The 15,044-nt window shown below is 38.8% G+C and overlaps 1 protein-coding gene across 1 annotated transcript; it reads left to right on the plus strand.

Moving 5' to 3' along the window:
• Positions 1-1,934: 1,934 nt before the first annotated feature.
• Positions 1,935-13,553, plus strand: BEND4 (BEN domain containing 4). Its single transcript, XM_039385017.1, has 3 exons — positions 1,935-2,108; positions 6,340-6,580; positions 9,774-13,553. Exons 1-3 carry the CDS (start codon positions 2,076-2,078, stop codon positions 9,989-9,991), a joined length of 492 nt encoding a protein of 163 aa, XP_039240951.1. The 5' UTR covers positions 1,935-2,075; the 3' UTR covers positions 9,992-13,553.
• Positions 13,554-15,044: the final 1,491 nt, after the last annotated feature.

A 15,044-nucleotide genomic window follows, 5' to 3' on the forward strand; every position in this document is an offset into this window, starting at 1 on the left:
GGAGTAAATACACTGGTGGGTCACATTACAGAGAAGTCAGTGTGGGGTGCAATAACGTAGGAATTTATTCGTCATATCAGGCACTTGGCATGGCTTCTGTATGCACACTGTCACGGGAGAGTGGAACGCTTAGACAAAGTTTTAAGAAGCAAAGCCTTACCGGTGAGTCTTGAGGTGCAGAAAGAACTCTCTTGCTTTCTAAACTCCTTCTCAGGGAAGGGTTTAGGTGCAGTTGAATCCTGTCTTAGCCTCGGATTGTGTTAACCATTTAAATATAAAGGAGTTATAGAGGTATGATTAAACCACTTTGTCCCCTGGGTTTTAATGATGGCAAAACAGATATATTTATATAAATTAATTATTTATTATGACAAATTAACAAACAGGTGAACAGATGAAAGATCTTAATCAGAATTATTTACTACACAGTGTAAAAGCTAAAAAATCTATTAGTAGTGTATTATATAACAAAGTAATATAGTGCACTGTAACAAAACAATTATATTAAAGCTATTGTATTGAAGCTAGCAAAAGAAACAATCATTAAGTAGAGATTGATATAATTCATCATACGAGACAGCGGGCAGATCTCTCTCTTTCTCTTAACCCCTGGGGAGTAACGATGAAGAGGCGTCCCTGCTTCACGGGACAACCTCCACACTTCAAGGAACTATGTGGAAGAATCTGCCATAAGGAAGTTTGGACTGGGCTCTTATAGTTACGAAAAGATGGACTGGTAGTCACAGACTTACAAGGTCACAGACTAGCTTATCTGTCACATCTTGTTTCAAAAAAAGGATGTATGTTCGAAGTCTGGTGAACCAGGATGGTCTTAGCATAATTTAACACCAAGACAGCACCCTGGCACCAGCAGCTGAACTGGCATGATAGTTTGCATGATGGCCTGCATAGTATGTATTATTGCATTTTAGGTCTGTTCAGGGTGGACTATCCTGCCACACACACTGCTGGATGTAACACCACTTAGCCCTCAGTAAAGAATCTGTTTTGCATGGACATTCTAAGCTATTTCAATGCTGGCTTTCAGATTGCTAGCTCGAGAGAAAGCCCAAATCACCACATTTTTCCAGGCGTAAAGGCTGAATGCCAAGAAATAATAATAATAAAAAAAATTTCTTCTGGGTTTTTAGCTGAAACTATGATTAAGTCTGAATGTTTTACAAAAACAATCCGTACGAAGTGTGAGATAAGGGACCTTAGACACTAATGCAACATTATGACTGACTTGTGTAAGTTTTTGTGTAACTCTCCTGTGGTGTTTCAGGCTCAGGAGAAAAGAGCTGTATCTCAGAAATACTCCAGAGTTAATCACAGTTGTGGCAGCATCTGCTTAAGAGAGACCCATAATTGAATCATCCCTAATTAACCTTTCACCTCAACAGAAGAGAATAGGATGTTGGTACCACTACTGAAATGGATGAGAGTGATGGGAATGGAAAGCAGGAAAGATGAGGGAAAGAGAAATAAAGCAATTTGTTTAACACCTAGTTTTATGTCAAATTTGGGAGGAGGGAGGGAATAGATATTAAGGTATATGAATCATTGAATCTCTTCAGTATAGTTAATCAGACTGTAGTTTCAAAAAACATTTCAGCATATATACATGTTAATCAGTCCATTATTTAGGTCCAAGAAATGTTTTCTCCTTTGTATGGTTTGGGCTTTTTACAGTATTTACAGATTTTTTTTCTTATTATCGTTACTGCTGACCTAATTTGTATTTGTAATAATTATAATTTCAAACTAGGAAAAAACCCTTTGAAAACTAGTGGGCAGAAAATAAAAGCAATGTCAGAGATCTCAAATAGGAAATACATTTGTTGTACATTTATTAAATGAAATGCCCACACAAATCAAAATGAGAAGTATTTCCTGTTTGAAATAAATCTCCCAGATGTACAAAACAGATCCTAAAGAACACTGCTTGATTTAGTATTGTTGTTCTATTTCATGCTATATAGCTAATATACAATAATTGCAATTTGTTTCATGCAGTGCCCTGCCAGACTGTTTTAGATTATTTGAAGACCGTACTTCAGCATCACAACCAGCTTATGGTACCACAGCCAACAGACCATCCAACTGAGGTAGTATACAGTGAAGACAAGCTACACCTTTTTATGTTTGAAAATTCATTGAAAACATGTTGGCAAATAAATAAGCACAGAAATAATATATTTAGTTGTAAAAAATATGTAAAATCTATTGTTAAACTGTCATTCTTAGCTTCAGTAATGCCCCAAATGGAGGAGACTAATCATTAGTGTAACCTAGAATGACTTTACTAAGCAATATGCAACTCCTTCCATCAGGAACAGCTGCACTTGCCCTGCTTCAGGTAATTTTTTTCTCAGAAACATCACTTTTTTGATAAAAATTTAGGCTAGAGCTATCTTGGTGAAAACTGTAGCTGGATGACTGGCAGTGACTGCACATGGCAGCTACTGGTACACAGGGGCTGCAGCCCATGTATGGGGGTTACCAACATGTCGTGCACAGACACAGACACGTGTGTGTAGCCCTGACATGGTTAACACTAAAATACATGTTTTCTTCATTTTGCAGACAGACCCAAATATAGACTTCTGCGAGTCTGTGGGGAGCTCTTTTTTTTCAGAAAGATCCCAAACAAAATGTTGAGTGCGAACAATTTTGTACTTGATACCAAGTTTGGGGATTTTTGTAATTATGACCTTTTTAAAAGTGGTGCAGTAAAAAGCAGGACATTTAAGTCCTGCCCTTCTCTATAGATGTATAGGTCTCTCTATCAGCTCTAGTGTCATCATGGCTAGGCTTCACAAATGAAGATCTGGGAAGGGCTTTACCCACATTCGTCACAAGCGCGCTGGTGGCTAAAAAGGCCAATACAAGATAGGCACGTCCAGTTGCAAAAGGCACAGCAGAAAGACTCCTTAGGTGGTATATTCTGCAGGGCATGAATCTTTCTGCATTGTCTTTTCTCCTCACGAGTGATCCTGCGTGCTTTCTCAAAAGCATCAGCAGCGTTATAGATGGTGTGTCTCCAAACCTCCCAGTTGGAGGCCAGAGTAGACCAGTTATGTTGATCAATATGGCCAAGGCTGAGATGTTGTTTCAGGGAGTCCTTGTTTCTGGTGTAACTCATGTTAATTTTGCTCCAGTGTCTTTCTATCCAGGCTCGTAAAAATGCCTGAAATTAAGTGGGTTTGTTGAGACTTTTCTCATTTAGACTGTCTGTATTTGAGACTCTTGCTATGCATGTTTTTGTATATGTGTCACTGTCCATTCACAGAAACAAAATCAGAAGAGGGAAGACGTAGGTATAGTCTGATCTCCCTTTGCACGTAAATGATACGTAGTGCAAGCCTCACATAGTACAACTTACCCAAGTTTCACTGAAGATATTTAGCAGCAGTTTAGGGTGTGCATCGCTTTTTTCCTCCATTCAGTTTTATCCTGTGCAAATTGATATATACATATTTATATTTATATATAGTTAGTTGTTATCACTCAAATATATTCCAAAGATTCATTTATCATTTTTTAATGCTCTTTTTCTTAACCAAAATTTTCAAGTACTGTAAAAACTGAGGCTGTTCTGTAACGTCCCACAAGGAATAGCTTGTCACAATGTGACATAGTTTTTCCTTCAATTAAACACATAGATATTAATCTTTTATTCATGAGCTTAATCATATACAAATACAAGCATGAAGGCATTTGTATTTTGGTTCTTCCTTCGGGGTCTGCTTATTTTATTTCTGGGAGGTTTTCTGTTTGTTTTAGATTAATGAATGCTGGACACACTAAACCACATCATATATTTAGTGAGAATGTTTTGCCCAGAAGTACTGTTCTTTCAGAGAAAGCAATTAAAGCGTGTCTGTAGCAAGATCCCAGTAATTGTTTAACGGAGTAGCATAACACTGTATCATGCCTTTGGAGAAGAATGAGGAAAAATATCCTAAATTTCAGGGGGAATAAGGGAGAAGCATTATAAAATTGAGGCTGAGGAAGCTACACAAAATTTATTACCTTCTCCTCAGTTAATAGTAATGGGAGCTCTCATGAAATCTAGACATTGGGCCTTTCTGCACCGTATTTCCATCAGTGCTGTATATACATAAACACAGCTTCTAGGATAGCTTGCTGCTCAGCAAAGCCACATATGAGCATCCATCCTTAATGCACACGAGCAAGCCTGGAGCCTCACGTTGGGCAATGGGCTTGCATCGCATAAGCCCTGCCTGCCAAGGCTTAAAAGAAAGTGCCTACAGAGTTAGCTGCAGCTTGTACTTTGCACTGGTATCAGTAAGAATGGTCCTTGCTTCACCAGAGGCTTTTTGTAATAGGAAAAAAATAGGTTTCAGAAATCTAAGGTAGGAAAATAATTGACTTTATAGAAAAGGGATGAGGAGCTAGGTGCTGAAAAAAATAAGTACCAACGTGAGTATCACATGGTTCTGTATAGTACTGTAGAGGAACAAACCAAGGAAGTTGGTTTCCCTCAGGGATACTGTGTTTATAGTTGCTTTAGCATGAGTATAACAAACACCTCCAAGAAGTTTTCCATGCTTCCCCTCTGCTCTTCCTTCTCCTCCAGCCCCTTCACCATTTTGGCAGAGGACAAGGAGCTGGACTGGATGGAAGGTAATGTTCCTTCATGTCAGAGCTCTTTAGACTTAGGCTTCCCAGGAGCTTATGTACCTGCCAAAAATTAAAGCAGCTTCTTGTATCATGAATGAAGGGGAAGGACTTGATCCTGACCCTTTTGCAGTGTTATGAGGAGACAATGAAGTGCAAAGAGAAAGTCCTAAATTATAACAGAGCTAGACTATAGGCAAAGGGTCTTTCTCTTAGGGATTACAAGCTTCAGAGGTAATAAAGTGTTGAGTTGTTCTGGGGGCAGTGGCCCCTCAGGCAGACAAAGCCCACCTCTTCCTTTATATTTTGGCTTCCTTTGCAGAGTTTTGGATTTGCCCATAGCTGTCTTTGCCAGCAGCTTGCAGCAAGGCAAACAAGTAGCAGACGGTCACACAGGCTCAGCTCCCAGTGATGGTAACCCCACTGGGAGGTGCTGCTACTCTAGATCATACAGATTATCTAATGGCCCCCTTAGCACAGTCCTCACTAAATTCAATTTTCCATATATCAAGCTTGCAAAAAAATTAAAAGCAAATCCCCGAGAAGAAACTTCAAAGATGCACTCAAGCTGTCTCCAAAGATGTTATAATAAATATATGAAAGAAGGCAAGGGTAGTCCTTAAAACAGCCTTGAGATATCAAAGGCCTGAAAGTGAGGAGAACTTTGCAGCGGTTGCCCACAAGTGCAGCATGTGGCTGATTGCCTCAATGAGCACCAGACCCTTGTTTCTGTGGCTCACTGCGAGTTCTTGTCTAAGCTGGGGGCTATATGAAGAGTTTACTAATTAGGCTTCTAGATTTATGCATTTTGATAAAGAGGTGCAGCTGTAAAAGTGAATGAGTCTCTAGGAGGGTGTAGTTTGGGGGTTTTGTGTACTTAAATTATTTTAAGTATATTACCATACCATCTTACATTAATTGGGTAATCCTGGACTATAACATTTTATGGGCAACAAGAATTAAATACAATTTAGGTACAATTGGCTTAAGAGGGCTTATAAATGTGTGTGGATTATAGGAATCCCCATAATTAGTCCCACAGCATTCATTTAATGTTGGAATGTTGAAGCACACAAATTATGAAGGTTAAAAGCAAAATTTCTTTCCAGCTGACACAGTGGCATTTCTGTAAAGCTATAATTGGAGTTAATACAGCATTCATTAATAATAATAAAGCTTTTAGTTTCCATAGTTCCTTTATTTATTTTCTTTACATTTTTCACAGTAACATAACTGCTGTCAAGTTTCAGATGTGTTCTACAGAAGTAATAAATTTATTATAAAAATAGACCAAAAGAGTCACCTCTGAAGTAAACTGTCAGCTGCAATCAAATGATCCATTTGATCACGCTCTTCAAAGACCTTTCTTATGCATTCTAACATATTAAGAAGAAATGTTATAGTTAAATAATATACCCAGTCACTGATTCTTAACTCTTTTGAACCCGCTTGTTAAAGTGGAAATTATCAATAACCAGCTCTCAAAACGTATTCCTTGTGCCTCACTCAATTTGACTTCTAGAAAATGGAAATGTAATTTTAAAAGTAATCATTTCTCAGTAAGAGCAGTGTTCACTTTGGGTTGTGTTTCACTGTCAGAATTGTGGCTAATTAAAAAACATATCTTCTATTGCAACTGACATTTTTACCTATTTGTCTTGTAAAATAAGGAATGGAAATATTTCACTTTTCCAGGGGAGTAAGCAGTTGCTGAACAACTACCCTGTCTACATCACTAGTAAACAGTGGGATGAGGCTGTAAATTCTTCCAAGAAAGATGGACGACGGCTCCTGCGCTATCTCATCAGATTTGTTTTCACAACCGATGAGCTTAAGTACTCATGCGGCCTTGGAAAAAGGAAAAGGTCAGTGCAGTCAGGAGAGACAGGTCCTGAAAGACGTCCTCTGGATCCAGTAAAAGTAACATGTCTCAGAGGTACTGCATCTTTTCGCTCAGTGTCCACCATATGTGATCTCATTTCACCACATTGGCTCTGGCTCAGTAGAAGCATTTGGCTGACAGTTGCAGAACTAGAAGGGGTTTTACAGGCAGGTGACAAGCATCCAGAAACCCTCCACTTTCTTTTTATACATACATACATGTATGTATGTATGTATGTATTATATATGTGTTTTGGGTGGTTTTGGATGGGAAAAACAAGGCTGCTTATTTGAGAGAGGAGAAATGCAAGGCCACATGACACTAATACACTTTAAACAAAGAAGCAAATCCAGACAATCCTGATTACACTCTTTTATAATAAACTATGAGGGTATTTTTTAACCCTGATACACAAAAATAACCAAAGGAATAATTATAACCTAATGTGTAGAAGAACACAAGGCATCATTGGTGTTAGAAGCTAAACAAGTTTCAGAATAGGTTTGGACATCTTATAGGGTCAAGAACATCTACAGGTTAATTACCTACAAAGTGTATACAAATGTGTTGTTAAGAATTTAACTTCTTTTTTGGTATATTGATGCAACATTGGCTGAAAAAGTTGGAGAATAACTTTCCCCCATGTTTAGCCTGAAAAGGAGGGGGAGTTTTGCAAGCATTTTGCAATGTCAGAGAGTGAGGATATTGGACAATATAGAGGAAAGGGTACAGATTGTGAAGGATGTTCTGTACTTTCATTTCCTAAAATTGTTTGAAAGGCCTGTTACAAAGATTTGTAATAAAACATACAAACCTGGACTTTTTAAATCCCAATTAAAAACATCTTTTAATATCAACATCTGCATTTTATCAATGCATATGCTTATTATCTCCTTAATTAACTCATAGTTAACTTTTTAGTATTTTATGAGCACATACACGAAATTTTGGTTCAACTAACTCAAGAATATTTAGTAATCAATGCAATGTAAAAAGCTATATTTGGTCAGTCAGTGATAAAAATATCTTTAGTTATTTAACTGGAGTCCAAAGTGGTTATATACACCAGATGGAGCCTCTTGCCATGCAGGGTAGAAGAATCCAACAGGGCTAAGTAGATAAGATTTGTGATTGGGGTACATTGATGTAACCAGGTAATGAACTCAGATTTTGCATACAGGCAAATTAGGCAAAGAAGCTCTTTTTATACTACAAAGGAATCTTTTAACCAGACCTGAATACTCTATCAGAGCTTAACTGAAGGGCAAGTCCATTGCACACTGTGCCATAGAGGTCTGGAGGAAGATTCAGAGTTCTAGAAGTTTTCCTGAGAACTGAAGGCTAGATACAAGTGCTTTAATATTTACTAAGTTACTTTAAATTTTACTTAATAATTTACACACAAGCAGAGTGTTGATACCCTTTTCTCCCTCTTTCTTCCCCTGCCTCCCAAGGCTACCAGTAAATCCACCTGTACATGGACTTTTGCTTATGGCCACTCTCCTTTCTGGGGTCCTGGACATAAAGAATGTGGGGAGTGCTCCTAGGGAGAAAGAGGAAGGGTAATTTCTTTACTTTTCAGAAGCTTGAAGAGGAAGCCAAAACTTTTCAGTATCTAAGAACCGGCTAATAAAGCAGAGTAGAAAACTCTCCCTTTGAGCTTTTGTGCATGGGTGCAAACGGGACAACTTTATCCAGTGCTAAGAGCTGGCCACTGGTTCCTGCCCATTTACAAGCCAAGGTAACAAGTACCTGACTAATTCTCAGCCAATGGCCAATTATACCTTTCCACCATAGCAGAGAGTGTAAATTGGTTGTCTCTCTGCACTCAGAGTAGTTTAAATATCTATAAACATTTTTAATATATTCCTACAACTGACTGGTGTCTGGAACCAGCTTTAAAACAGACTGGCGTGCTTAAATTATATCATTACTCCTTTATGTGGTAACCATTTCTCTGAGAAAAAGACAAGTCTGTGGAGGCACACATGAGCATAACTAGGAAGGAATTACTGTTGCCTGCGCGGATTTCCAGGGAAATGAATTTAAAACAGAGATTGCTATCACTTTTGCAGACACACTGCTGGAGGAGCTATGCAAAAATCACATCCTAATTGTCCAGCAGATGAGATACCTTGCAGGCACAGGAACTCATGTAAAAGCACAGCAGTCCCCATCTCAAGATGTGGTGACAGTAATGAAGTTACCTTACACCACTTATTGTGCTGTTGGCTTGTCAACAGTAGAAAATAGAATTTAAAAATATCCTGGGACACACAATACTGCATGAAGGAATAACTAATATTACGGAATAAATAAGAAGTTCAGTTTCAATATGAGCTATAGTGTATCCAGTATCTCTAATAAGGTGCCCTCACATTTAAAATCGTTTTTGGATGTTTCAAAGTCCAAATACACCTACTTGAGCTATGTCTAGGAGTTACAACTCCAGAACTGGTAAGGCACCTTGTGCAAGGTCTAGTATATTACATGTCAAAGGATCTGAAAAATAAATTATAAAAAATGTAATCATTACATACAAATAGCTGCATGTGGAAGCACCAGCTACTTTAATAGCCAAATTACATGCAGTACAATTCATTTTCTCCTGCACTGAAAACTATTGGAAGGCTAGCCAACTCAGCCCTCTAATCTCATTTAGCTATTTCTAAGGCGAGTTTAGTCTGAAAAAATAGGTGTGAAATACAGGGAGAGGAAAAAAGCAGAACTTAAAAGGAAAAATATCCCAAACAGAAAGGAGCATCAAACAGAAATAATGGCAGTGACATTTTCCAGCAGGTTGTGGGCTCCTGCAGCCTGCAGGTACTGAAGCAGCCAGCAGAGGGAGGTCATAAAGATCCAGGACAGCAATCACCTTGAGGTATAAACACCAACAGGTTTCAAATTAAATACATCCCGTTCATGTTAGCTTTCACATGTATTGCACATGCTGAATCACAGCCTTCACTTCGAATTAGTTCTTTTTATTTCTGCCAGAAGGTATTTTATCTCCAGGTCCCATGCATCACCTATTTAGCTCAGGTATAACAGCATACACTGCATGTGGAGAAACACACTTGTGCAGCAATAGGTCCCAGTGGCATTATCATGGCATCCCCCATAATGCTTACTTCTGCTTAAGTAGAGCAGCAATATCCCCTTTTATTTCCTGTGAGCTTTTGATGCCTGGGTGATAAAGAATGCTGCAAAGACAAGCTGTTTTTTATCCTTGCATGTTTTCCTGCAGAGTTTATTAGGATGCATTGTACTTCCAACCCGGACTGGTGGATGCCATCTGAAGAGCAAATAAACAAGGTGTTCAGTGACGCAGTAGGACACGCCCGTCAGGGGCGTGCAGTGGGGACTTTCCTTCACAATGGGAACTCATATTATGAAGGGACTGACCATCCAGGATCACAGGATGAAGTCTTCAATAGAGGTATGCAAGATGGATCTGGTGATTGATGGCAGTGAGAACCACCTCATACAACAGTAGCAACCACTTAATTTAGGAGATACTATTTGTTAAACATACTTAACCCTGCTGTCATTTAGGAGTCCAAAGCATGTTTGAACACATACTGCATACATTTCAGCTTCTCCATCCTACCATATCCCAGTTAACAGAAAGAAATCCATTTCAAGTCCTTCTTAATAAGACTTCTCAGTGCCTATTATCCAAATACTTCATAGCACACTCAAAGGAAAAGTGCAGTTCATTTCATCTAGTTGTAGAGAAAAGGTCATTAAAAAACCTAAAAATGTCAAAAGAAACAGCAGCTACTATCTCATCTGCCTATTGATAACAACTCCATATCTGGACCCAGAACAGCTGGGTGCTATTTGCTTTCCCTGAGTAGGAGATGTAAGAACAAGTCTGCACACTTACAACAAAAAAGAAGTGGTCTCCCATTTCCTAAAAGAAAAGAACACAATTATAAATGCTACCTTAAAATACTGCACCAGATGAAAAATTCAGGGACTTCCTTAGGCAACTCTTCCAGGAAATTAAGCTTCCGGGTAAAACAGCAGCACTCATCAACAGCAGAATCCTTCAAAGACCCAGAACAATAACAGGCACTTCCAACAGCTAAAAAATTGCATTGTATATCAGATAGACAGTATATTTATCTAGATTTCTAGAGGAGCAGAGTTGATCATGACAGTTTTCATTAAAACAAGATTGCTAAAAACAAATTGCCATTTCAGAAGACAGATTTTCCATTGCCTCCTGCTATTCTGCAGCCATATTGTATAGCTTTAGAGGCTTCAAATTGCCTTTTCTTGGTTTTGCTTTCATTTGTGTTTTATATCCATTCCTTGAAAAAGATGAGACAATGTGCTGGTTTTGCTCAGAGTTGGATTCAGGGAGGGGTTGGGCAAGAAGAGCCTAGTTTAGACTTCTGTATTTGATAAACATGCAGTCCGTACTATCTGAGAGCTATAAGAAAAGAGCTGTTAGAGCAGAATTCACAACAATGCACAACATGGAAGCAGATACCAGCTTTAAAAACAAAAATCAGTCTACCAAAAACCTTTAATTTTAAAGGTTTAGGAGTCCATTGTCCCTCCAAATTGATGCACTCCAGAAATAGGCAATGCCAAAGAAATTGTACCCTTTCCTTTCCACATTGGGGTGTTTGCATCTCCTTACCCTTGTCTGGTTGCTCAGGCCCATGCAGGCATCCTTTACAGCCTGAACCAGCTCTTCTTGAGACAACATTTCCGCACTGGCAGGTACAGGGAACTGGTTTTTGTAAAGAAAGCTCACTTCACTTTTGACCATCCTTAGTGCTACCTCATCAGTGTCAACTCTCCTGAATGCATATCTCACACTCCCCAGCTTTCCTCACCGCCTTGTGCAAGCCATGAGAATAGCTACTGATTGCTCCTTTTATCCATCTCCTCTCCTTCCCAACCTTCTCCCTGTGCACCAGGCAAGGCAGGAGGCACCCAGCCCCTTCCTCAGAATCAGGAAGGGCTCTCTGGAGTGCAGCGCTCCTCTAGTCCCAGGCAGGCCGCAGGGCTGCAGCCGTCTCTCAAAGCTCAGCTCGCCCACACAATAGCTTCTTCCTGCCATCTGCCTCCTCTTTGCCTGCGATTGTAACCAATCTCTCATGGCCCATGGGGCATCTCAGGACACGGGCTCCACCGTGCACTGCCACAGACAGGACCTCACTCAGCCAGGATATGCTTTAGGCCCTTAAATGTCCAATACCTCTCAGTTCATTTTAATTTTGGTGATTTTTTAGAAAGGGGTTGAAAGGCACTCACTGGACCCAAATTAACTAATTTATTTTCTAAAAGTCAATTACCAATTTAGTCACATAGGACCTCACTAGAGCAAGGGGTTTGGAACTGCATCCCCTCATTACAGGCAGGAGGTGACCTTCTTGGAGCGATCAACGGCACATGGTGGCCTCTAGAGAAGAAATTCAGTGTACAGAAATGTCACAGTACAGATATCCTATCGTAGCTTTTTGGTGTTGAACTTACACTTTTCTAAAAAGAATTATAATAGAAGATGTTACATTGCTCAGATGGTGTAAGTCTTGCTGGTCTATGTTTAATGTGGTGACACATACCAGAACTATTTGGTAAAACATGTCAGAATGTGTGAGTCAACATTATACTGTAAATTTTGTCCACAGCGATATGTATCATGCTGTATTTTTGTAAACATTGTGATGGTTTCCTTTCAGATATTTAATTGTATGATGTTAAAAATACAAACATTTCATTTTTAACAGTCTCAGAACAGATTAACTGGACTGGACAGACCTCTCATGTAATGACCTAAGGATTTGCTGAAATAACCAGTAAGCTTAGCTTTATTTTTAGTGTAAAAAGTGTAGCCAGCATCATGGAACCACTCACAATCCTCTACTCTCGTATTGTGCAAAATAACCAAAAGTATAGTATCATCCTGAAAGCCATTTTGGCAGTAGAAATGGCTTTGCTGGTTTGGACCTTTCTTTACAAACAAAATTTTGCCCTCAATTGCTTATGTGCACTGGCCAGTGACATGAGTCATAGTCACAGAGAGGCATTAACAGACACCAGCTCATATTTTTGTTCATGTTTGGTTTTAAAGTAACAGAGTATAAAAAACTTTTCTCAGTTGTCTGTCTTCAATTGCCATCATGACCACTTGACCCACCCATTTCATTTTAAAAACCCCAAAATTTCCACAACAGCTTATTCCAGTTATTTTTTTATGAGGTATTATAAATTCATACACATTGAAGTGTCTAAATATCCACAAGATGTTAGGTATAATACTATGGGACCTGAAATTATAGATAGCACATAAGCCTTTGCAGGGTGAGATATCCATATTTAAGCAGTGTGCTTTGTAAGCCAGCACATCCCTTCCCAGCTCTGGATGTAGACAGCAGGCTTGCAACAGAAGGAAACTGCTATCTATCATGTCACTCCAGAAAGTCCCAGGAGGATAGAGATTCTTGTCTTATCCTTCCATACGCTTTAATCTTACTGTCATTTATGTATCTGCCTTCTCTCAAACTTTGTGTAGCAGTACCGCACGCCCATCTGTGCCAACATGCCTTCGCTATATTTTCTATGACAAATATTTGTGGAGAAACTGTGATTAAAAAAAAACATTAATCCTGATATTTTTATTGTTATGGTGTAGTTAATTCTATGAATACTTTCTAATGATGATTGTACTGTGTAAAGTAAGTACAGGTTAGGGATAGACCTTTATCAGATATTGTACAAAAAAAAAAGTGCATAGTGTAATATAGACTAGTAAGGTTTTTGTGACAATTTCTATAGGATGTGTGAATTGTTTTCTATGTGGCAACACACATTTCTTTTAAAGAATATAAAATCTTAGAGAATTTTTTAAACAGTCAATATTTTTTAATTATAAAGACATTTGTTACCTACAGTTTACTATTTCAGGTGTTAATTCTAATTTGAATATTGGTTTTATTACTACATACCTCCAGTTCCATTTGTTCTGTTGCATAAAAATGCACAATAAAAGTTAGTCTCTGGTTAACCTGTCTCTCTCTTTCTCTATAGGCATTGTTGTGTCAATGTGACAGCCATCACAACTGGTGATATATATATATAAATATATATATATATAAATATATATTAAAAGTTTTAGACTTATGTTTATATAAAAGGCTAGAGCATTTTCTTTTGCATTAAATGCTTGTTTGGTATGACACACTGGCAAGCACAGTGAAAGATTATGAAGAATTCAAGTATGAATATAAATAAATAATTTTCATCTCAAAATACAACTACATATGTGTTGGTTAGATAGAAAGACTGTTCAAAGGAGGTACCCACCTGCAATCTTAAGACCTGGATTTTCAAGCAGTGAAGTTTAAATCCCATTTTAATTCAAAATTCAGTGATGGCTGAATGCAATGTCTCCTGTTCTCTTAAATGCTTTAGAGAATCCTGAGTCCAGATAATCTGTAGAGGAATTACAGTGACAAACATTCACCATGGCAAACCCCTTCTGCAGGGCTGTGAAGCAAGATGGGCCTGACTGCAGGCTGGTGTCAGCCATTTGAACTGGTTGCCAAATATTGCCATAATAAAGCAACACTTTTCAGTGCTGTGTAATGCTTGCAAAATTAACTGGGATTGAGCAGGTATTTTATACAGCCTGCTGTATTTTTTTTTTGTTTGTGAAATTAGTGAAAACAGTTATTAGTGAAACTCACCAAAATCATTTCAAGTGATTCTGAGAAGCTTAGGCAAAAAAACCCTGTATTAACCCTTCTGGGAAAAAAAATTAACTTATCTTTGAAAAGCTCTGGTTTCCCAGACTCTTGGGCAATGGCTGGAAACATCAGAGGGTGGTTCCAGAGGCAGGACTGAACAGTAATGGGTTGTGGGGAAACCAACAGGGTGAAGGGGCAGTACAGGTAGCATAGAAAGCTGGCAGGGAAGGAGAGCATATAGGTAAGGAACCAGAGGCAGCAGCTGGGTTTGTGAAGTTTTAAAAAAGAGATTTTGTCTAACAGCAGAGCCTGTAAGAAGGTGATAACCATGAGAGTCAGTATGTGAGGCTGGGCAGGCAGAGAGAAGCGGTAAGGAAGAGGTACCTGGGATGGCAGAAAAGCAGGGATGGGAAATAACTGAAGGGGAACAGGCAGTACAGATGGGGGCTGCAATTCAGTAATGTCACATTTTATCATTCTTCCACTAAATACCCGTTAAACATACTGGTAAGGCAAAGTTAAACTGTGCTCCTGCTCTGCCACAGTGCTGGTCCCCTCAGAAGCACAGCCCATCTGCTGGCAGTTATGTCTTTGCTGAAGCACTAAGATGTTCCCAAAGAGAACCTTTAAGGTCCAAGGCAGTCATTGAATGTCACGCATATGAAGGAATTTAGTTTTTACCTTATTTGTTTAGAACAGGCTCACATGCAAGCTGAGATTATAAAAGTCTTTGTAATCTTATTTTAATAAGACTACTCACATTGCAAAAGTCTTGCCCTGAGGAGTTCAGATAGGCAGGAATGGATGCT

This window comes from Pipra filicauda, unplaced genomic scaffold, assembly GCF_003945595.2.
Source record: "Pipra filicauda isolate LSUMZ 115617 unplaced genomic scaffold, ASM394559v2 scaffold38_size3968069_pilon, whole genome shotgun sequence".
Lineage (NCBI taxonomy): Eukaryota > Metazoa > Chordata > Aves > Passeriformes > Pipridae > Pipra > Pipra filicauda.

Excerpts from the sequence above, each read along its gene's own strand:
- BEND4 (XM_039385017.1), top strand. The coding sequence starts at position 2,076 with ATGGTACCACAGCCAACAGACCATCCAACTGAG. Across the intron at positions 2,109-6,339 it reads CAACAGACCATCCAACTGAG|GGGAGTAAGCAGTTGCTGAA; the intron begins GTAGTATACAGT and ends TCACTTTTCCAG. Across the intron at positions 6,581-9,773 it reads AAAAGTAACATGTCTCAGAG|AGTTTATTAGGATGCATTGT; the intron begins GTACTGCATCTT and ends GTTTTCCTGCAG.